The sequence below is a fragment of the Helicoverpa armigera genome, chromosome 14 (genome assembly GCF_030705265.1).
Source record: "Helicoverpa armigera isolate CAAS_96S chromosome 14, ASM3070526v1, whole genome shotgun sequence".
NCBI classification, from domain to species: domain Eukaryota; kingdom Metazoa; phylum Arthropoda; class Insecta; order Lepidoptera; family Noctuidae; genus Helicoverpa; species Helicoverpa armigera.
The window spans coordinates 5,172,457-5,195,461 of NC_087133.1; the positions used below are offsets into that span (position 1 = coordinate 5,172,457).

General features: G+C 35.5%; 4 protein-coding genes across 4 annotated transcripts; 2 read left to right on the forward strand and 2 right to left on the reverse strand.

Moving 5' to 3' along the window:
* Window positions 1–1,015: 1,015 nt before the first annotated feature.
* LOC110380074 (ATPase H(+)-transporting accessory protein 2) lies at window positions 1,016–4,504 on the reverse strand. The gene is made up of 8 exons (XM_021339939.3): window positions 4,384–4,504; window positions 4,176–4,306; window positions 3,596–3,694; window positions 3,348–3,491; window positions 3,124–3,264; window positions 2,838–2,967; window positions 2,303–2,574; window positions 1,016–1,770 (listed from the first exon to the last, which is right to left on the reverse strand). The coding sequence occupies exons 1-8, from the start codon at window positions 4,433–4,435 to the stop codon at window positions 1,579–1,581; spliced, it is 1,161 nt and encodes a 386-aa protein (XP_021195614.3). The 5' UTR covers window positions 4,436–4,504; the 3' UTR covers window positions 1,016–1,578.
* Window positions 4,505–5,508: 1,004 nt separating this feature from the next.
* Window positions 5,509–14,431, forward strand: LOC110380434 (uncharacterized). Its single transcript, XM_049837338.2, has 14 exons — window positions 5,509–5,772; window positions 6,064–6,745; window positions 6,834–6,937; window positions 7,017–7,182; window positions 7,394–7,531; window positions 7,999–8,087; window positions 9,077–10,319; window positions 10,402–10,481; window positions 10,566–10,713; window positions 10,910–11,004; window positions 11,178–11,764; window positions 12,486–12,605; window positions 12,830–12,934; window positions 13,923–14,431. Exons 1-14 carry the CDS (start codon window positions 5,623–5,625, stop codon window positions 14,002–14,004), a joined length of 3,789 nt encoding a protein of 1,262 aa, XP_049693295.2. The 5' UTR covers window positions 5,509–5,622; the 3' UTR covers window positions 14,005–14,431.
* Window positions 14,169–21,383, reverse strand: LOC110380197 (uncharacterized). Its single transcript, XM_021340108.3, has 3 exons — window positions 21,160–21,383; window positions 15,015–15,146; window positions 14,169–14,759 (listed from the first exon to the last, which is right to left on the reverse strand). Exons 1-3 carry the CDS (start codon window positions 21,184–21,186, stop codon window positions 14,676–14,678), a joined length of 243 nt encoding a protein of 80 aa, XP_021195783.1. The 5' UTR covers window positions 21,187–21,383; the 3' UTR covers window positions 14,169–14,675.
* Window positions 21,384–21,405: 22 nt separating this feature from the next.
* LOC110380189 (E3 ubiquitin-protein ligase RNF181) lies at window positions 21,406–22,759 on the forward strand. The gene is made up of 4 exons (XM_021340092.3): window positions 21,406–21,557; window positions 21,640–21,784; window positions 21,934–22,108; window positions 22,487–22,759. Exons 2-4 carry the CDS (start codon window positions 21,651–21,653, stop codon window positions 22,619–22,621), a joined length of 444 nt encoding a protein of 147 aa, XP_021195767.3. The 5' UTR covers window positions 21,406–21,557; window positions 21,640–21,650; the 3' UTR covers window positions 22,622–22,759.
* Window positions 22,760–23,005: the final 246 nt, after the last annotated feature.

A 23,005-nucleotide genomic window follows, 5' to 3' on the forward strand; every position in this document is an offset into this window, starting at 1 on the left:
GGGCGGTTTCCTAGAGAGCGGTAACTGACGCCGTAACTTCAAAAAGCGGTGCCGCCATTTGCATGACGGCCGTCTTGACGGTGTCAGATAGTTTGGTGAACGTTTTATTGAAAGCGGTGAAGCTTTTTTAATACGTATTTGTGTTTTTTTTTCGGAACAACGTCAAAAATTTGTTACAGCACTTGGAGCAGCGAGGACGACGAAATTTTAATAGATTTCGTTCGAAACCACGAAGGCAATATCTAACATAAAAAGTAAAGATTATAGAAAAGTCAACTAAAACAGAATTGGTGTTGTGAAATTTGAGAAATATTAAATAAAACAGGTTAGTAAGTATGATACAACTAACAAAAAGTTCATGACGGTGTGTTAAAACGGCCGTGGAACTTTCCACATGTAATCACCGTAAAGACGACCGTCTATTTGCGTCCGTAATAAGACGGCCGCTATATGACGGCACCGCTTTCCTAGGAAACCCAAGCTTAACTGACTTGTCTGTAAAACTTCTCAAACCATTTTAAACTTTAGACCTCTTCCTTAAGACTGGTTGTCAGACTTATATTAAAAAAATTCTATGTGAAAATTCACTTTTTATCGTATTCTATCTAAACGCTAATAGCTTATAAACAAAACATAATTATCGTACTTACATAGAATGTGATAGTGAATACATAATAAATTAAAAAAAAAGTCCAATCAACTATCCACGGACTAGTAATTTTTACTAGACCGTGGAACTATCCTACTAAAGGAGATGGCCAAATTTTCATAGAAAAAAAAACCCAGATTCGACAGCAATGAAATGGTTACCAATAGGTTCCTTATGATAGACCTTTGATGGTGCCAAAAAATCCAGCCTGAAATCCATGGGGTATAGGAGCTATTTCATAATATAGTTAAAATAGGCTATGTTGAATTAATGTTTATTTTAAAGATTATTAACATCAAGGAACATAAAAAAGCAAAGTAAACTAATATTTTACAAGCCAATAGTAATAACCCCATGGTTTCCGAGTTGGCCTAGTGATTAAAAGGTCTTGTATGTAACCACTCCAGATACGATTAAGCACCGACCTCACCTACTTGGAGAGGTTTCGCAGTTATATGCAACCTTCACAACTGGCTATGAAACGTTTTTTTCAGAAATTGTCTTTGAAAATCGCGCCATGTGACATTGTCAAATATAACAAATGACTTAGCAATGCAAAACGGTCCAATCACGAGCCTGCATTCAACTTCTAATGAACATCAAACAGTAAAGTAAACTTTTTTGTGAACTAAAATCTTGATCGAAAAAACGTTGTAAAAAGAGAACCCCATGGTTTTTAGATGATTTGAAATACTTTTTAAAATCCACAAATTATACTGAATCCAATCATACATATGAAGTTCCTGTCGACTCTGGGTGTTTTTTTGGCCATCTCCTTTGAATACTGAAATACATAACTTGTAGCGTAGCCCATTCAAATGAGCGTTGAAATACCTTTGTCTCGACTCGCTAATATCTAACTAAACGATGCCTTCTTTCATGTCCGTGAGATTTTAGTTTTAAAGTTAGGTACATCTGTTAAATATTACTTAATTGTCTTTTTTCATTCCACGATGGCTGGTCATTCTGTATATGATAGAGTCTCTACCCGGATCCATATCCATGCATGCATACAAAACTGCCAAAAGACTGAAGGTCAACAATATACTCATCCAAAGAAAAATGTTGAAGATAGCAGTAAAATCGTTACTAAATTCGCCTTTTCCTGAGCGCAGTTCTCCCTAAAAACAAAAAATATTCTTCATATACGGCTCATACCTTTACAAGTTTGGTTTATTTTTGCTTAGTGAATTTTGATTCTAAGGGTCCGTTCAGATAGACCGGATCCGATCAGCTCCGATCGGCTGCGTGAGATTGAGGGGCCTGATTCTCCTAAGTTAATAATGTCAACATAGAACATAGACATTGAATCGCAATAGCAGTTTTAACCTTAGCGGGCATGCTATCTACTAATATAAGACCAATCGTTAAACATTTGATTGGTTTGCGATTGGTCTATAAGGTAGTTTGCTCTCCAAGCATATTGCAATCGTAAATAATTTGCAGACAATATGATTCATTATTGAATCACATAAACGGATAAAAACGTTTATTTAGAAGAAAAAATAGCGTGATGCCACATACGCTTCAATCGTAATTGAGTCGTGATTGGATCTTTGTCGGATGTGACTCGTATGTCTCTTAAGTAAAATTAGTAGAATCGCGCCCCTGAACGGTGGGTATCCTTATGATTCGGTTTATTTAATATCTTACCCCTTCGTTTTTCTGGATCCAGTCATAATCGGGTGACCCATCTGCTTTACTGTATAAATAAGGATGTTTCTCCCAGCCGACGGGCGCCTGTATCCATGGAAAAGGCCATACGGGTTTAGAAGTTCCTGACGTTGTAGGGTCATCTGGGCCTTTCAAGCCAAGCGAGCGGGCAGCACGCCGTGTATGAGCGACGTCGGTTGTTACAGCGGTTAGTAATACGGAGCGATCATAGGCCTTGACAAACGCTTTGCAAAGGTCTCGCAGAGCATCACCTTCGAAAAAATATTTCAATTTCAGCATAATTGGTAGGTATAATTCATACCGACATAAAAAGGAGGAGGTTCTCGAGTGGGCTGTTTTTTTTGGCTTTTACTCGATTTCCCGAAGAGCACGTTAAGCGGTCGGCCCTACGCGTCATCTCCCTTTGATCGTTTTAGATTGCCGTCAGATCGGACTATTAGAAAAGCCGCAGCAGCCGGACATCTATTCAGACTTAGACGACTTCATTTATTTAAAAGATTGCAAAAGAACTTACCTAACAGCTTTTTAGCTTCTTTAGTTTGAAGGGAAATAGGACCGTATAAATCAGACAACGCATGAAGATTGCGGAAACGGAAAGTGTAGAAATCAATTATATTATCAGGAATAATAGCTCCACTCTGTACCTACAAATAAATTACTTATTATTTAAGAAGTGTACCAGCTTGGCTTTATACACTGCTGACTGTACTTACAAATAAGCATAAAAGTTGTAGTAAAAAGAAAATCACTACACTACTGGTCGACATTCATTCAAATTAATATTATGCAAAAAAAATTGCCTTTCCAATAAAAGTTCGCAGAGTTCCAAGCTCGTTCAAAAAGTGGCGATCTTCTTCAACTGAATTCTTCAAGAAAACAAGGCTTTGTTCAGGATACGCTGGAGATGGGACACCATCGAAAACGCCTTTAAACACATTTAGCTGCAGAAATTAAATAATTAAGTTAGTCTATGTTATCTTATTTTAATAAAATTTAAGCAAATATATGATTATGTAATTAATACCGCATTATCATCTGAGAGTTTGATGTGAACTATTTTGTTGCCACCATTACTAAAACGTGTATTTATTCTGTGCTTAACACCTCTGAAGGTATCCGGTTCATATTCATCTACAATCAGTGGGTAGGTTTTCATGTCTGTACCAGCCTGCAATCGTGATAATTTTTATGTAACTGGTCGTGGCGAACATTTTTATTGGCAATACGACAAACCACCGTATTTTACTGCTTCGTAGGCGCTCAATTACTCACATGAATACCAAGACTTGCGATGCCATCAATATATACCTCCACCACCGCTTCTGGAGTGTTAAAGGGGTCGATGACGTGTAAGCCTTTCCATTCTGATTCCTACCGAAATAGTAAAAAATCTTTGAAAGTCCAAATACATTTGATAGGACTGAGGGGTCGACTCTATTAAAATAGCTGAAAGAAACTCTTCCAATAAGGCTAGGCTTATATTAGGTATCTACGGAGAATCACTTCGCTGTCGGTACCTGCGTTCCTAACGGAGCATATTTTCTAAACGTACACAGGTGACAAGCATCCTCATGACTACTAGCGAAGTTTGCCGAGATTAGCGAAGGCGAGGAGTATGAAACCCTTTCACGCTTTGGCTTACAACTTTACTGAGGACCTCGCCAAGGAATTTCGAGTACCTACCTAGTGTGGAGGACGCTTATCACCTACGAAGCCGTGCCCGCAGCCACGGATTGCTCCCGGATCGGTGTAATAAATTCCATCTTCCCGGAACAGAAGTTTGCTTCACCAATTAAGAACACATTGCGTAGTGTTACATTCTTCTATAATCTAGTGACTACACGCGAAATACCTCTTCAATGGAGAGTCCAAGACTGGCAGAAAATATTTCTTTTAAAAGGCTCTCATATGTTTGGTCTGCTTCCAAAAATTTGAGGGATGGTGGACTATGAAGAATTTTGAACTCCCCAGCGGCATCAGAGCCTAAAATGAAATCCCTTTTGTTCAATTCCGTTTTAAAATATATACCATACCATTACCCTAATTGAAATATTTGTTACCAATAACTGCTAGGGCAAATAACGTCCAAATTGAAATCATGAAACCAAACATTTTATTTAATTCTTGGTTACCGATTCTACGCACAACTATGAACAACACAGACTAGGAATATGAACAATCACGAAATCACATTTGGAACTCTCTGGAATTTCCATAGTTTTAAAATAGGTTGGCGCCCGTACATCCTATATCTATGGGAATTTCATTCATCTCATAGACCCCATAGACATAATACAGTAAACAGGACTGCACACTTATATCAAAAAAACGAGCCGAGTGAAACAGTTAGTACGGAGGCCGTCTGTCCCTTCCTAATAGGGTGTCTATGAGATTAAGCTATGTGAGACAAATCCGAATTTGGTAAGATTATTAAACACAGATTGGTATTGAAGTTTTAACTTACGCAGTTTGTTACCTTAACCTTAAGATACTAATATAAGCTTTTAATAATTAGCGGGAATTAGAAAGATTCGAAGTCTGATTTTTTCGTATTTTTGCTTCACATGTAGACTACTGAGCCATTGATTAGCCTTTCTTCATTTTTTGGGAAGCTTTAGCAATAGTACAACAGTTTTAGAATCCATCACACATATTTTGTCTCAGTACAAGAAGTCATGGGCACCCTAGTTGTTTGATTTACGAAAATGTTAGAAAAAAATGAATAGAGTGCGCAATCTTGTTTAGTATATTACATCTATGATAGACCCATACTTATTTCAAACAGGCAACGATAAGAAATCATATGAAATACAAATAACCGAAATAACCAAAGAAAAAGGAAGCGACCGTCTGATACGGTAATTTTCATATCAAATCATATTGATGGCCGGTTTCTGAGTAACTCTTTTGGAGTTTGTTTAAGTGTTATCGAGTTACTACGCTGAGAATCTACATTTCACATGCACGCGTGACTGTGTGCATGTGAAAATGGCTGGTTGTTCTCATACGAAAATGAGTGAATTACGTGAAAGTTGTTCTTGGCACGTTTTAGTCTCCAGCTTTTCGTGCTCATAAGGATAATGTGCAGTCATTGACATATTGTGCAGTGTGCAGGATATCTTTACATGTCAAATTACCAACTGTCTGTTGTTATGACATGACATGAATTGACATGACACTTGACAGTGAGTGACTTTACTTGCGATCGCGGTTCAGATTTGCAAGTCGGTTTTTTAATTTTTCATTAGAATTTAGAATTGAAACAAATTGGCAGCAAGTTTGGAGTATTATACAATATAATGAGTGGAGTAATAAGGGATGAAGTTAGACAACAAGTTTCTTCAGTGGGAAACTCCTGGATAGTATGCAAATCTAAATCCCATTCAGGGCATGTTTACTATTTTAACAGTTTAACTGGAGAAGCTGCCTGGAATTTAAGTGATGCGGAGGTAAATATTAACCACGGTATATGTATCTTGGTTACACTGGTCAACAAAGTTTTGTAACAAGAAAGCTACTTGCTAATTTTAAATTACCTGCCCACCCCCATTTTATTACCATATTTATTTTAATACCACACATTTTATAATATGTAGCTAAAAATTCATTTTCATCATTCACACTAAGACTCCTTTCCTGAAAATGGGACACTGTGAGTATGACAGACCAAGACATTTCTAATCATAACATAATAAATTAATATAATATAAATAATTCTTAATGTCATGTTTGTTTTTCAGATTGAGAAGGCAAAATACCAGACAAAACGTCTTCAGTCCATTCCAGGAGCTAAACCAATAAAATTTCCAGAACCAAAAGACAACCCACCTAGGTCTCTTTTGAATAATTTGAAAGCACCTCACACACCATTAATAATTAACAAAGTAACAGAACAACAGCCAGTTTTTAATAACTCAAATTTTGGGAATAGTAATGCAGCTTTATGTACCAATTTGAATCAGGTGTCAGGGGTGTTGTGTGGTACACAGATTAATAATCCTACCTCAGTAAAACCTGTGCATATGCCTTTCAACCAACCTATAGGAACATATAGATTAAACAACACTACTCTCAATTATAATCCAAAAGTGTGGGATGTTCCTCCAACACAACAAATTTTTGTGACACCCACAATGACTCCTCTACTGAATCATACTGCAAATCCTGTAAATGTTAGTTTTAACAACTTATCACAGCCAATCCAAGGACTTTTTTTTAATAATGCTGAAAACGTCAGTCATAAGCAAGAAGTATTTACAAGAGAGTCAAGAACACATTACCCCAGAGAGCGTAATTATGGCCAAAGAGTTCATAGAGGAATAAGTAAAAAGTGTGCATTTCCAAATAATAATAGCAATAATCTAAGGCAGAAGATAGGTATAAGAAAAAGATTTTATGGGGAGAATTCTAGTTTTTTGGAAGGTAAAACAAAAAATGATTATTAAAGAACAATACATTTATAATTATTCTTTTCAATATTTTAATCTCTTAATCATTTGTATTTTTTTAGGATCTGGTAATAGAAGTAATGCAAGACAATCTGAAACTTCACCTCAAATTGATGCTCCAAATAATAAAGAAACTGGTTTAGCTGATATAAATACTGGCACTATGGTATAAAATTTATGGTTTTTCTTGTTTTGCTTTTCTGACAAGTGCTACTATTTATTGTACTAATGAGGTTTGCTTTCAGGAGGGGCACTCGGAGACACGCTTACAGGCAGCTCAGTCAAAGCTTAATGTAATGCCTTTAAAATGTCTGGCTCCACCCGATGCTAGTCTAGATGCTTGGTTTATATTGGTTGATTTGGGTGTGCTCCTGAATGAATTTAAATTTCTCACTGTGTTGACAGATTCAGGTAATGAATTATTATACATATTTTTTGTCCTCTGTAATTTCATGTATTATGCCTTTTGTAATGAGTTTGAATATAAAATTAATATCAATTTTTTATTAAATTTAAACTATCTTCGGTTTACTTAGATAACTGTAAAATATTTTTCATACAGGTTAGCTTAATAGGTAAACTTCAGGTTCGCTATGTATATCAAATTTCAATATTATTACAGATGAAAAATGCCACCTCATGGTTCCGAAAAGGGTTATGGAAGAACTTAAAACATATGTCACTTCTACGGGAATTATACAAGCCAGACGTATTTTACGATTTTTGTCACAACAGATTGAGATTGGATACGCTTGTATGGGTAAGAATTGCAACAAACATTTTATAATGTTAATAATGATTATGCCGATGACATAGCTGGGACTGCGGGGCCCAGCTGGCAGACTGTTGCCCTAAATAGAGAAAAACGGAAGAAGATGGAGGAGGCCTATACCCATATGGGATCCATTTTTTAAATCAAAAATTAAAACAAATAATAATTAACATGTAAATGATATAAATAATGTAAAGAAATGGAAATAAAAAGGCTTTAAATAAATAAAAAAATAATGATGATTATTTCTCTGATCAGATGATTCTAGGAGCAATTGCTGAACATAAGCTTAATTTATTGAGGGACAACATAAGATTAGATTTTCCCTACAATTTTATGTCTTGTATGAATAAACTTGCCTAGTATCTCCTGTACTGTGATAGTAGCACACATTTACCTTTCCTGAAAATGGATGTAATATTAATGTTAATTTCCCTCTTATGTTCCTTCTGAAGCTGAAGAGCCATCTAACGTGAATAGAGATGATATGGCGGATGTGATTCTTAAAACTTGTGAAGATCTATTGGATAAAAAATATCACGTGGTAAGTAAAAATCTTTTCCCAGTATCTTGTAAGGTAAAGTCATCTCAGACGGTAACGTTTGGTAATTATGTAAAAAAAGGGTGTACTACGCCCAATCGAATAACAAATAATCGAATGCCAATTGATCGACCACTGTAAATCGAAATTCTAAATACTCGAACATTCATAATATCGAATGGTTATTAAATCTAACATTCAATACATCGCGCAGTCAATACATCGAGTGTTCAAAATATCGAATGTTCGTTTGATCGAGCGTTAAATGCATCGCATATTCATCCTATCGAAAAATCTATATTTTTATGAATACAAGAAAAACTCAAAATTTACTAATAAATCACATTTTAATCTTTAATTCTTATCTTTTAAAGGTACATTTTAAAATTTTGTGTGAATTGAAAAGGCAAACGCGGGATTGGGAAGACCTACTTTACAAAAAAGAGGCAAAAGGGATGATAATGCGATTGAAAAAATGTTAAATAATAATAAATTATTCATAAATTTTGAGTTTTTCTTGTATTCATAAAAAATATAGATTTTTCGATAGGATGAATATGCGATGCATTTAACGCTCGATCAAACGAACATTCGATATTTTGAACACTCGATGTATTGACTGCGCGATGTATTGAATGTTAGATTTAATAACCATTCGATATTATGAATGTTCGAGTATTTAGAATTTCGATTTACAGTGGTCGATCAATTGGCATTCGATTATTTGTTATTCGATTGGGCGTAGTACACCCGTAAAAAAACCTGTTTCTACCCAATATTATTCTGGTAGGGTTCAATACATACTTTTTCTTTACACGCCTCGAATAAAACAAGTGAGTCCATGTTAGTGTGGAGCCAGTCCAAATATCCATTTTATGTTTTTCAATTGCCTCTCACTATTTAAGTTACCTTTTGGTTTTAATTTATATATAAGAGATGTATCGAAATCTTTCGCTTTACGTTCCTATGCATATACCCATAATTCTTTTTAGATTCTTATCTCCGACGACAGTGGGGTTTTAACAAAGGCGTCGCCAAACATACACATCTTTTCTACTAACGAGATTAAAAACCTTTTATTGGATAATTCAAATAAACAAACTGAATTACCTGTACATGTTAAAAAACCATTTTTGGTCGACGAACAATTAAATAAAAATAAAAGTACGGTGCCAAACAATACCCCACAAATGACAGAAACTATCAGTGCTGGTACTGATACTGAAGATAAAGAACATATTAATGGACCAGAAATACAAAAACAAACTGAAGTACAAGAAGGACTTAGCCAAACACAACATAATTTACTAGAAACACAAAACCGAAAAGTAAAAAATAAACAAGATAAAATAGAAGAATGCGTAGTATTGAAAAATACAGTAGACCTAGGCATTCAAACTAATTTTGCAGATATCATTGCATGCACCACCAGTACCTTGAATATGGCAGAACAACAAACTCAAAAAGCTTCAGCAATTCTTCAAAATACAATAGAAATACCAAAAAATATTGCCGAGAAAAAGAGGAAAATTAAATTAAAACGTAGTGGTTATAATCAAACTCCAAACCTTTATACTGAAAAGAAACAGTTTCAATGGCGCAGTAGAAGAAAAGCAGCGCCTCCGCCCATTGAACAGAAATCATCTCACGTCGAAATTTCTTATACGGAGAAGATCGAATTCCCTAGAAAAAATACGAGAGAAGTCATACAAACAGACAGTACTTCTAGGAAAGATCCAACGTGTAGGGACATCGAAACTATTATTTTGGATGAAAGTTTCGGAAGTAGAGAGTCGAGTATCATTACCGATGTGAGGAACTCCACCACTAATCAAAATATAACAATTGATGAAACGTCAACTTCGGGAATAATATCTAATTCTGATAGTAATGTCGACACTGAAATTAATAGCAGTTACTTGAGAAAAAGTCAACAGCAGATATACAATGGACAGACTCCGGAAAAACCTATGTACGAAGTTGACAGTGTAGCTATGGAAGAGTATTTAAAAATGAAGTGTGACGAATGGGTTTCTAGATTTATTCAGATAATGGAAGAGGTGCTAAGTCAAGTTTTGCACCAAGACCCACCGTTTATACATAAAGATATGCCACCTCCTTGGACATTGCACGAAGCAGCGCAATGCGTTGCTATAAAATTCCGCAGTCTTCAGGATATTAACGATGCCGCAAATAAATTATCAAGCTTGCTTTTCAATGTTAGTGATGCCAAGGGTAAGATGATTTTATTTATTCTTTGTGTAAAATTATTTTTATTTTATCTACCTTCGTGCTATAGTAAGATTTTATTTTACAGGCAAAATAACGATGAATATCACACCATATCAATACATGCAAATGTATAGTTATGGTATGCACTTGCTTGTTGCAATAAAGGTAATATTAATATTGAAATACAAAATACGATTCTGTAGTATCATAATCACAATAACTGATAAGGTGATTCTTTTATAATCTTAGAGGGTGAGTTCCAGTTGCGAAGATATACAAGTAGCAGTTGAATTATTGAATAAACTTTTGTACGACATCAGAAACCCGAATATGGATGACTCTTTTATCGATAACACACATGAGAACGTGTCGGGCAATGATTTATCAGTATCCTCAGGTAATTAGAGCGATTATAGTTTTCGTCAAACTTTATGGCGAAATTGTGTGACTCGCTGCGCAGAAATCTCGCGCATATTTATGGTTGGAATTTAATTGCAAGTCACCATTTAGTTTGGCGAGTACGATATCTACTATGTATTAATATGATGGACTAATTTTGCTCGTTTCTTAACTAAGTACCTGTTATTTTCCAGTTGGACTAGATAAAAATGATGGCAGTTCATTACTTGGCCAAGAAGCCTTACTACAGCACGACTCTGTAGAGTCCAAAAAAAGGAAACCCTCTGAGGTATTTACTTATCGACAGTGCCGCTCGAATCGGTTTAACCACCCAGATTGCCCCCCGCCCCGTAAAGTACCACCTAAAGCCATATTCCATCCATAGCTTATCGATGTTCCATATCGTTGAAAGTCAAATTAATGTTGATTTTTTATTTGAAAATTCATGATATTTTGTTTCAGAAAGAATTACCGACAGCTATTAAATTTGTCCGAAAAATTAATATCAATTCTTCATTCTTTAAAAATTCGAGCCATCGTAAATGTAACACTTTAAATAATGGAAATAATTTGGTTAAAATGAGTAATGCAGACAAAGCCAACTTACAAACAATTGAAAGAAAACAGTCAAATGGGGCTCATTCAGTAGAATTCAATAATACACAAACAGCAAATAAAGCTTCGAAAAAATCTGCAGATGAGTCAACCAAACAGCCAAATGTTGTGAGAAAATTCACGATTTGTCCTGAGTTAGAAGCAAAAGTGCAAAGTAACAAAAATAAAGTTCATAATGATGAAGAAGATTATGATGACGACTGTGGTGAATATGTATCTGAGGAAGAATATTGTTCCGAAGAAGACAACAATAGTTTGCAGCATAACGGCGAAAATATTAGTCAAACAAATGGTGTACTGGAAACTAATAGGGAACCTACAAATGAGGAAGTCGATCCGCTGATAGCAAATGAAAATACAAAAAGGTTCAAATACATAGCAAGTAAGCTTCTGCAAGAAATAAAAAAGGCACTGTGTGAAGTACGCATATTATGGTGAGTGTTTTTATGTACGGTAGACCGCACATCAGTGGTAACTGTCATGCACCTTAACTCAATAGTAATAAGTACGATTTTCCAATAAAACTGTTACCACTGACCTGAGGTTGACTGTACATCCTACTACACGCGAGATTAGAATAGAAAAGTTACTTAAAGTTTATAAGGATGTATTTTTGTGTGTGGGTAACCTTGATACTCAAGACACGGGTGAACGGGGCTGCGGGTTGTCCAGGGCTGCGGGATGTTCGGGCTGCGGGTTGCTCGGAGCTGCGGGTTATTCGAAAGAGATACCGCGGCCGTGGTATGTACATAAAAGGCATATGACGGAACACGACGGTTTTTAGTCAGTAAGAGTCTGACACTCCCTCACCTCTGCTAACCCACAGCGGGAGGGGTCATTTAATGATTTTTGACGTCGGTAAAAAGAAAAAAGACACGGGTGAAACAGGTGGAACGGCTAGCTCATCATCCTTTCTTTATCGTCCGACTGCAAAGCACAAGCTTCCTCCCACACTGAGGATTGAGCGTCAATCACCATGCTTGCTCGGTGTGGGTTGTAGATTTCAGATCTTATGGTCCCGGATTCCTCGAATGTTTTCCTTCACCTTTCATCAGTCGTAGGTGTCCCAGATAAACTTGAAAGTACATGATGAACGAAAAAAATAATTTATTAATTGAATTATATTTTTCTATTATCATCATAATTAATTTTTAGCAACCAGTGTTACAAAGAATTGGAGAAGTCAGAGCAATCGTCAGAGTTGAAATGTGAATTACAAAAAATGGTTGAAAGAGCGCACTTACACATTATTCGTTTGTGTAGATCGTTGGAAAGGTAATTTCGACTAACACTTTTGATCTAAAACTATTTGGGTTTTTATTAGGTAATCGCGATTTTTAAGATTGTGGGTTTGTTTCAAACAATTATTGGAATTTTCAGCTAGCCTAAAAAGGGTTAGGAGGTTTTAAAAATGTTGACAAATAATTCTGCTTTTGCTTTTACATTTGCAAACTTGTTAAACTTTATCTATTAATTTCAAAATGTTAACATTTATTCAGTGTGCTGGATCGAGAGACGAATCCTACCGATAGTATGTCTAATTTATTGAAGCAGGTTGATATTAACATCAACCTTGTGGACCCAAGGCTACTTCAAGAGTACAGGTAAGCGATTACACCTATCCTATTTCGTTTAAATAATTCCAAACAAACTTTCAATGAAAAAAAATCGGTCCATAGTTTAAAGTCGCTCAGCGGGCTATGAAAAGAGCTATGCTATGAGATAATCCGTCAGAGAACCAAGGTCATCGACATAGCCCACCAAATCAGCAAGCTGAAGTGGCAGTGTGCTGGCCATATTAGCCGAAGAACCGATAACCGTTGGAGTAAACGAGTTCTAGAGTGGAGACCGCGCCTCGGCAAACGTATTGTAGGACGTCCTCAGGCACGGTGGAGTGATGACTTGCGCAAGACGGCTGGCAGGAGCTGGATGCGAGAAGCCGAAAATCGATCTCAGTGGCGTGCACTTGGAGAGGCCTATGTCCAGCAGTGGACTGCGATACGCTGATGATGAATGTTGATTAAATGTAAATGGGAGTGTCATATACGAATTTACAAACCATACTTAACTGATAAACTCACGACAACGTTTGACTGATTACTATGAAAGCTATCTACGCGGTTTAACAAGAAAAGGCTTTTCCATTATGATAAATGATTTGATGTCTTGATAAAATCGTGAATTGGGGATATTGTATCATATCAGGGAATATATTGGTAATGGGGATCTAGAGACTAAATGAGTTGTCTGAATGCTAATATGTATGTGTTCGTTTCTGGATTAATCTATATATAATAATGAAACCCGCTTTCCGTTGTCACGACATAACATAAAAACGGCTTGACCGATTTGGCTGAAAATTAGAGGGGAGGTAACTTAGACCAGGGAGAAGGTTTTAGGATAGTCACCATCCGGCTACGGGACGCGGGTGATACCGCGGGCGAAAGCTAGTTTATAATAATGAGAAACGAAATGATTCCACATACTTTATCGACGATAATTCGGACGGAGCAAAATATTATCTTGTTAAGTATGATACGATCTTGGTGATGAATAAATACTCGAAGTATGCTCAAAAGGTTTTTTTTTCAGATCATCGGTCGCCAAGAGCAGGAATCAGGCGAATGAATTCCTTAACTCAATCCGGAATGTAATATCTGCTCTTAATACTTGAATATTGTTCATGAAGTTAAGACAAAACCTGTTTAACAATAATAATATTGTTCTAATGTTTATTGAAATGTAAATACTTTTTATTAAAAGAGAAAGTTTTTAAAAATAAAATTTTGTTTCATACATTAGGATAAGATAGAGATGGATGAAAAATAAAAGTCAATGTTCCTTTTTATTATTTGCAATATTATTTTAAACAACTTTGCATACGTTTTGGTGTAAAATATGTATTTGAATTCTTAAAAAATACCAATACAACGGTATTTACTGTACTCCACAGTTGGAGGAGTAAAAATGTTTCGAACAAAGTAAACTTATTTGTAAAATAAAACAAGAGTGTTCATAATTGGTTTCGCAGAAAAAAATGTCCTAAAAGTTTCTTATTGCTATGAAAATATATTCTTACTTTATGTACTTTAATCTCAAAATCAAAATTTTACTGACATGCTGACAACATTAAACAGTTCACACAATCAACATTCATAAAGTACTTACAGTTTACATGTTAAAATTACGAATGTTATTTTTAACTTTTACGACAAATACTCGAGCTTTATTAAAATGAAGATGGCACCACTTGGACGTAGCTTTATACGCTTGTGCATAATTACATTAGAATACATTATGAACATTATAAAGTAATACTATATTAATTGACTAGATTACAGATAATTAATTGAGACCTCTTCCCTCCATCATTGCCTGAGCACAGTATCTTGGGAACTGTACTACAGCCAACAAGAAATCTGTGAGTCCCTGTAAAAAAATACAATTCAATATTTATCACATAGTTCCAAAAAGCATTTTGACTTACGATCTTTTAGCGTAGTCTGCGTAGTGAGAAGTATTTTTAAGATCACTAGGTACATATTTATACAATGGTGTAAACCCTGGTGTAAAACAGCCTATTAAGTTTGAATTTCCTGATTCTTGCAAATTCAATGTATTGTAAAAACAAATGTGATTTTTAAAATACAATAATGTAGTACTCATTTTTAATTGTATACTAACCGTTAACGCTTCTATACACACTGTGAAGGGTAAGACGATGATGTAGATACCAGCAGCAATACCGGCGATCCAAAATGATATGAATATTAGGATTAAAGCCCAAATAATAGAAAAGACGATGTTCGCCATTTCCTGAAAATATCAAATAAAATAAAGGTTACATAGTTACAGAGATAGAAAAATAATTTAAATAGACATTTACACGGCGGTTTGGCTTCTAATCTACGCCCCTATCTGTCGATTTCTAGCTAGTGCTATCTCGATAGATAGGATTAGTATAGAAGTAAATGATTAAAGGTATAATAAATTAAATTAACGGAAAATCCCTACGAAACGAATTACAGAATGTGTTATGCTCATGAGTTATTAATTTTTATTTTATAACCCAAGCCATTACCACATCGTCGATAGATAGGCAGCGTAAGTACCTACACGATTATTTTATTGTCATACGTCGGTCCCGTCTACAATTATTATTTTTCTACATGCTAAAGCTGCGTTCCGCTTCAATCCAAGAAGGTTTCATGTACGGAATATAAATACAAATTAAAGATTTAAAGCAGTCGCGGCATCTGCAGTTGGGAACTGGCATTCAAAATCTACCTATCTACTTTAAGCAAAGCTATCGTACCTATCTATACCTTCGTCCGTCCAACGTATCTTAGCGAGTCTGAAGTTAGTTGCTGAATTTTAAAGAATTCTGTTTTAATATACCTATTTACTTAGCAGCTAAACTGCTAACTTCACACCGCGCAATGTCGCACGCAGTACTTAGTAGGCAGTGTTCTTAGGGTAGTTTTTATCAACGTCAAGCGTCCATTTTCCGTTTTTTACCGATACCGATGATGCTATTAGTATTAGGTACCTAGGTACAATTAGTTGGCATTGTTTTCCATTCCAACATTTACGGTTATCCTCATGTTTACGATCGCTCATGATGTCACATGATGATGTCAAGGAGCCAAGATATGAAATAATAAAATTACATCTAAGATAGCTGTGAGTTCACGATAAAGATTAATTTTAGCATCTTACTCATCCGCAAATTGGGTTCAATTGTAGGAACCTACAAACCTAACTTATTTAAGTACCTAGATAAGTCTACAGGGACCGGAACCGTTTCATATTTTTTCCTAAAAAATATTAATACGAAAAATAAGGAAGTATTTAGGTAGCTGTACCTACCAGGCTGTACCAAATAAAAGTAAAGAACGTTGATTGGGAATTGGGAATTATAATGCGTGTTATACCTAATAGTTTTAGAACTTTTTTGTTATCTTCTTAAATAGATCTGAGCATTTCTTGAATCTAATGACATCATGAAGAAAAATGGAAATTAATCTGACCCTGCAAGTAGGTAGGTAGGTGTACCTAAATAAATAGGTATCTACCTACATCTATATCTATAGGTACACTAGCCGTTTTCCCGCGGTTTCACCCGCATCCCGTGGGATACTGCCTGCACCGGGATAAAATGTAGCCTATGTTACTCGCAGATACTACAGCTTTCTAATGGTGAAAAAATATTTAAAATCGGTCCAGTAGTTTTTGAGTTTATCCATTACAACCAAACAAACAAAGTTTTCCTCTTTATAATATTGTATAAGAGATATAATAAAATGATAGGAAAGTCAAAACTGTACATTGAATATTTTTTTAAAAGAATACTTGGGGGGTGATCCATAATCGATTCTGAACCCAAATACATATGTAGTTTTTAGAATTTTTGTCTGTATGCCTGTATGTTTGTCCCGGATAAACTCAAAAAGTACTGCATGGATTTAAATCAAATTTTGCATGACTATTACCTGGGGTCCGGTTCAACACATAGGCTATATATTATCACGCTATCACCTACGGGGGATGAGCAATGAACGATTAAATGCACGAGAATGCAGACGAAGTCGCGGGCAACAGCTAGTCTACAATATTGTGGACTACTAATGAGTTGGATTTTTCTATCGCTCCATCAAAAATGTGCATATTAATTAATGGAGAATATAACTGGATTTACCGACAGGTTACATGACAGGTGAGATAGGCGTATGTGCCAGCGTCAATAACAAAATTTAAATAGAAGAGGCCATAATCTGATAATATGACGGAATTTCCGCCCACGGGTTTATTTTCCAAGAATCTCAAGATTTTAAATAACTTGAAACAAATGAATAACATTCGTATTAAATATTTATGTGTATAAACATAAGTAACATTGTGATAAGACCTTAGTCACCCTATTTTCGTACCCGACTAGTGTTGTGACTAAAGAATAAACCCATTTCTTGAATTAAAGGTTCCCTTATTTGTTTGGGCCGTTAAAAATAGCTTCCTAGTGAAAGTTTTCATCCGGCTAAGCAACCCAACACCCGTTTGTAACACAAGATAGGGGTCAATGGAACCATTATTTGGGAGTAGTAACGTGTTTCCAAACTATGTTCAAGTTTACTCAAGCTATCAGGTATTATTATCAGTATAGGGAGGTGCTTAGTTTATAGTTATTTAAATAATTGCAGTTGTAACATGTTTGCGATGTTGTTGTTATGTCAGACCTACATTGTTGCCTGCATAAGACCAATACTAATTAACCACTAAATAAACAACTATCATTTATCACAACTCCATAATAATTGTAAACAATCGGTATATACACAGGTATTGGGTGTATGGGTACCTTTACACAGGTAGGTACCTACCGATTTCCAAGTAAACCACCTTGTAGTTGTTAATGAGTCGTCGTAGGACTCGTAGGTGTGTATTCATTCAGAACTAAGAATAGATAAACAAATACTTTTTGTATGATATCATCAAAATAAGTAGGTAACAGCCTTGACAAGAATACCCTAAGTAGTCTAATTGAGGTACCGAAGTTTACGTTCGGTTATTTTTTAAAAGAATGTTTACACAAATCATCTTACCGGTTAGAGTAGCGCGGCGCACAACAAGATTTACTGAACCACGACTTCGGCGACCAGTCTCGTCACTTTCCACTTGTAGACTGACGATGTGAAACTAATATACATTGAGTAACACTTCGTGCGTACCCTTATCTGGATGCGGAATGTTGATTTTACTATGTGCTTTGCTTCACGATTACTTGTTATTTTACGTTATACGTAGTTTCGTAGTAAAAGATAGTACCTATAAGCCCGAACCATGATTAATTCATTGAATCACTTAGCTAGCTGGTAAAATTGAACTAGAATTCCCACTAGGTCTTTTGTTTTTCTTACTCACAATACATACGGGAACAAGGTCACGCACAGCATTGTTCTTAAATTGTAATGCTTATTTCATCTTACGGATTATGCTCTTGCGCATCTGTAGCCATTGATATATCTTTATTACCTACAATGACATTGAATGTTTTTTTTTTATTGCTAGATTAGGTAGGTATAGGTACCTAATGGGATAAAGAAGAAAGATAAGATAAAAAGTTAGCGTCAATCAATACTTAGTAAGTACAAATGTACCTATGTACTTAAATGAATATAAAGAAAGAATATCTACATCAATGATTTCCTAACTATGGAATGGGTGGATGAAGATTAAATGTTCCGATTGGACTTAGTTGTAATTGTTCACCCAGCAATCACATTCTATGAATTATTGAATTAGTCAGCGAAAAATAATTAATTGTAACGTTTATTATCAGTTTAATTAGTCACAGCTACGTTATAGGTACCTAGTCATAAGTTACGAAATAGCATAAGTACGTACGTACTTGGGCTTCCATGAATTAGGTGTCCTTTAGGTACCTATCATATCTATTTTACTATTAGTTATCTTTCGACATTCAGTAATCCTTTGCGTCTTTACACTAGGTACCTACTGATGGTTCCCACTTGTATTTAGACCCATTTTCACCAACAACAACATAACGTCTGGGGCCCGATTCTCCTAATTTTACTTAAGCGCCATACGATTCACGTTCGACTCGATTCGACTGAGATCCAATCCCGACTCGATTACGATTGAAGCGTATGTGGCATTCCGCTATTTTTTCCTTTTCTGTCATTCAATAATGAATCGTTTTGTCTGCAAATGATTTACGATTGCAAAATGATTGTACAGCAAACTACCGTATAGACCAAAATCACCAAAATAGCAGACCAATCGCACACCAATCAAATGTCAATCGAATACGATTGGTCTTTTATTAGTAGCAGAATGCCTGATATGGTTAAAACTGCTAGTGCGATCATATTGCGATTCGTTTTCTATTCGATTTTGACATTATTAACTTAGGAGAATCGGCTGTTTTTCTTAAAACAACCGTTTTCTTGGGAAATTGTACGTCAAAAAGCTAATATAAGCGTGTTAAAAGCATAGCAATCTTTCTTCAATTCAGCAACTGACATTTATGTTGTTGGTAAACTTGGGCCTAAAATTATACCAATACACTTTAATGAATATCTGCCTAGACTCAATTTTGTTAGGGTCAGGCTTCTTTTGTCCATTGGACACTTGGCCACCTTTTTATCTCTTTTAGACTCCGACTCTGCTAGGAAAGAATTGAGTTGTGGTGGCTTAAGGGGCTCGCACGCAACCAACTTCTGAGCATAGCTAAACTAATGCCAGCTATACCCGCCGCCCACCACCTCATCACCTTATACCCAAAAATTGTATCTGCATAGAGGCCAACGCTATTTTCTAGCCGCCATAAAGATTCGAGACCCATATCACCATACCACTACCTGACGACAGTAGGTAATTTTGGGACTTAGATGCATTGCCTTAAATGACATGATTTTTGCGGAAATATGTGTCGTATACCTATTCAGTGTAATTCTTAAAAACATTTTTCAAAAACCCGCATTTCTGATTCTTAATATCGCATTGTCAGTAATTGCATTGTATGGTGCTAGGGCTGCCATTTCGAATTTCGCCAAACCCGGACAAACATTTAAAAAAACCCGGACATTTGGCGTAAATCGCATTTTTTCCCCGGACGAGTCCAATTTTTTTTTAAACAAAACAACGCCTAATTTTTAATATTACCATATACTTAAATTCAAGCTCATGTAGTAGGTACCTAGTATTGAAAGATTGTGACTTAATGTATTTCGAAGGTCATAAATAAGAAAGCTCATATTATGGAAACTAGGAGTTACCTTCTTGTTAATAATGGGACTTTAAAACCGCGCTACCTTTTTGTTAGGTTAGACTTTTTTTGTGGAAAAATATATAGAACTGCAAAGTGAAGTTGTCGCGAGCGTAGCGAGCGCGAACATTTTTGAGTTTTGGGTCACTAAAGCACCTAAACTTGTATACCTAATAAAAAAATCCGCAAAGTGAAGAAGCCGCAAGTGCGCACAAATTTTTTTGAAGATTGGCATATTAAAGTAGCTAAACGTATAAAAAACAGTGACAAGAAAAGAAGCCGCGAGCGTAGCGAGCGCGAAAATTTTTGAGTCTTGGGAAATGCTTGTCTATTTGTAATTTTACATGGTTAAACTTCCATGCAAGGCAAGCAATCTCATGTATATTATGTTTTCAAATCGTAGTTGATGAAGGCGAGGCAGGCTAGGAATTGGCTTGGTTGGTGGATTTATCCATTGTTATTAAAAAACCTGTTTGACTTCTTATCCTCTCAAATCGAGTGATCGTCCTCTGAAATCTGCTGGCCCTAGGGCTGTATGGCGTTGGCGTGGGCGCTCTGCGGCGCCTCTGAGCCCGCGGCGCCCGGGTTATTCGCATACCCAGGCACCATAGGTTAAGACGGCCCTGTGAAAAATGTCCGGGTTTTCCCCGGACACTTCTTGAAACCCCGCCCGGACGGCCCCCGGACGGCCTCCAAACGAGGACAAATCCGGGGAAACCCGGACGGATGGCAGCCCTATATGGTGCCAAAATTTATTGTTTATTCATTTATTCAATAGTGGGTTATTATACTGATTTATTAACCATTTAACTTCTGTTTATTGTTTTATTCTGTGGTAATATGGATACTACACGGTCTGAGTGCGCTCAAATTGCAGCACTGATTGAGTCAACGCGCCGCGGCCAGTCTAATTCGAAATCCTAACGTCTTTTTTTGCACGCAAGTGTATTATACATATAATACAATTTTTAGGCCATCAACGTATGCTTTTAATCCTTGCCGTTATTACTTGCTAGGCATCAGAGCATCCAAGTAGGTACCTACCTGATTGGGTGGGATTTCCAACTTCATTTCAGCTTCATTCACAAAGACTTGCTTGAATTTACAAATACATTTTTAACAAGCCTATGAACTTTTCCGGAACCATCAGATAATCTGATATATTATACCATGATTGTTTCTCACCTAATATTCAACTGAATTAAGTTTAAAGTTCAAAAAAAATCGTGAAAACGGATCTTGGTTCCTGTTCTCAAGTGATATCACCTGTGTCACGTGTGTCAATGTCATTAAAATTGATTGTCAATATACTTCATCATGAATGACTTGTCAATAATTTGTAAATAAAAGATTGTGACTGTGTTTTTTTATGATTAATTTCATCATTCTTACATAAATTAATAAAGTACTAATAAATAAGGTTGCACACAATAACTTACTTGGTAAGGGCTTCACTTTTTTCAATTAATTGGTGTCCTTATAAATTATTTTCATTTGAGGATTTAAACTTATTAAATGTTTTAGGACATTACACTATGGCCGGATATTTTGAAGAAATGGGATTTACTGAATTACAGGATGGACAACAACCCAATCATTTGTTGGATATGGCTAGATTTCTGATAGATTTCGGGTTTTATGATGAAAGTATTATTGGTGAATGGCCAAGGTAAGTTAATAAATTACAACTTTATTGTTGTAAGTTAATTTCAGTGAAATACCTAAGCATAAAAGTCTTTACAGTGAATATATATCTCCGATATACAATTATTTACATAGAGCATAGGTACCCTGTAAGTTAATATTTATATTTTTTAGGCTTCCTCCACCAGCATCAAAAGAGGCTGTTAATAATTTGCCTGAAATCACAATTGATTGTGAAGACAAAAGCTGTCCCATTTGTTTGAAAAAATTCAATATTGGAGAAAAAGTTAAGGAAATGCCTTGTCATCATCAATTCCATGCAAAATGTATTTTGACATGGCTTGAAAAGGTAATTATTTAATTCAGTTAAATTAACTTCTTCATCATCTTTTAAGCCAAAACCGGGTGTAACAGAGATTTACATGGAGCAACTGCCTGTCTGTGCCCATCTACCCAGGTTTTTGGGCAACCCAATACCCTTGGTAATGCTGATTTTCAGTCTTTGTGCTTCTGACTACATTAAAAGTAAACTATTGTTATTGAGCCTTAATACAATAAGCTAAGTTAAATTAATTCTGGGGTGATCAATGCTTATCCCATTTCTTGTAAGAAAATTTTGCATAACAGTAAAAATAATAAGCAAGCTATGTTATTCTGGTCACAGCTTAATCTTAAAGATAATTAACAATTATAAGGTTTGTTCAGTTTAAAATGTTCTTCTTTATAGACAAACTCATGTCCGTTTTGTAGACATGAGTTACCCACGGACGATGAGGCATATGAAGCATACAGAAAAGAAAAGAAGCGGAAAGATCAAAGAAAAGAGGATATTGAAACACTTCATAATTCAATGTTCAGTTAAAATAATGTAAAATAATACTAAATGTATTAATTAGTTGAAAATATAAAAGACATGTTTCTATTCCTATATGTTGTGATAGGTTCTTCAGCAAATTATATTCTTTCTAAGTAAAATAAATATGTATTTGTTTTGATGTTATTATTCTGTTTATTTTATGCCTTTGTTATATCTCACCAGACCACCATTTTTGCTGAAATTATGGATGTTGATTTTGTTCCTGTTCTGTTACCTCATTCTCAAATAGTCCATGATTATATGCATTCGATTTTTTGAATTATTTGACTTTATATTGCAAAAATACATAACAAAAATATTATTGAAGCAGATGTGATGAAAGATTTTCTCAATAGTCATCTGTGAATCCAGATTCCCAAACTTCTCTAA

Bases quoted from the DNA above. Each gene is read 5' to 3' on its own strand.
- LOC110380074 (XM_021339939.3), bottom strand. From the start codon at position 4,435: ATGTTTGGTTTCATGATTTCAATTTGGACGTTATTTGCCCTAGCAGTT. The intron at 2,968-3,123 runs GCAATTTTTTTT...ATTTATTTGTAG, and splicing joins TGCGAACTTTTATTGGAAAG to GTACAGAGTGGAGCTATTAT. The intron at 2,575-2,837 runs GTAAGTTCTTTT...ATTTTTTCGAAG, and splicing joins AGAAGCTAAAAAGCTGTTAG to GTGATGCTCTGCGAGACCTT.
- LOC110380434 (XM_049837338.2), top strand. From the start codon at position 5,623: ATGAGTGGAGTAATAAGGGATGAAGTTAGACAACAAGTTTCTTCAGTG. The intron at 12,606-12,829 runs GTAATTTCGACT...ACATTTATTCAG, and splicing joins TTGTGTAGATCGTTGGAAAG to TGTGCTGGATCGAGAGACGA. The intron at 12,935-13,922 runs GTAAGCGATTAC...TTTTTTTTTCAG, and splicing joins AGGCTACTTCAAGAGTACAG to ATCATCGGTCGCCAAGAGCA.
- LOC110380197 (XM_021340108.3), bottom strand. From the start codon at position 21,186: ATGAAGTTGGAAATCCCACCCAATCAG. The intron at 15,147-21,159 runs GTAGGTACCTAC...TGATATTTTCAG, and splicing joins TGGAAATCCCACCCAATCAG to GAAATGGCGAACATCGTCTT. The intron at 14,760-15,014 runs GTTAGTATACAA...ATTTTTTTACAG, and splicing joins TGTGTATAGAAGCGTTAACG to GGACTCACAGATTTCTTGTT.
- LOC110380189 (XM_021340092.3), top strand. From the start codon at position 21,651: ATGGCCGGATATTTTGAAGAAATGGGATTTACTGAATTACAGGATGGA. The intron at 21,785-21,933 runs GTAAGTTAATAA...TATATTTTTTAG, and splicing joins ATTATTGGTGAATGGCCAAG to GCTTCCTCCACCAGCATCAA. The intron at 22,109-22,486 runs GTAATTATTTAA...TCTTCTTTATAG, and splicing joins TTTTGACATGGCTTGAAAAG to ACAAACTCATGTCCGTTTTG.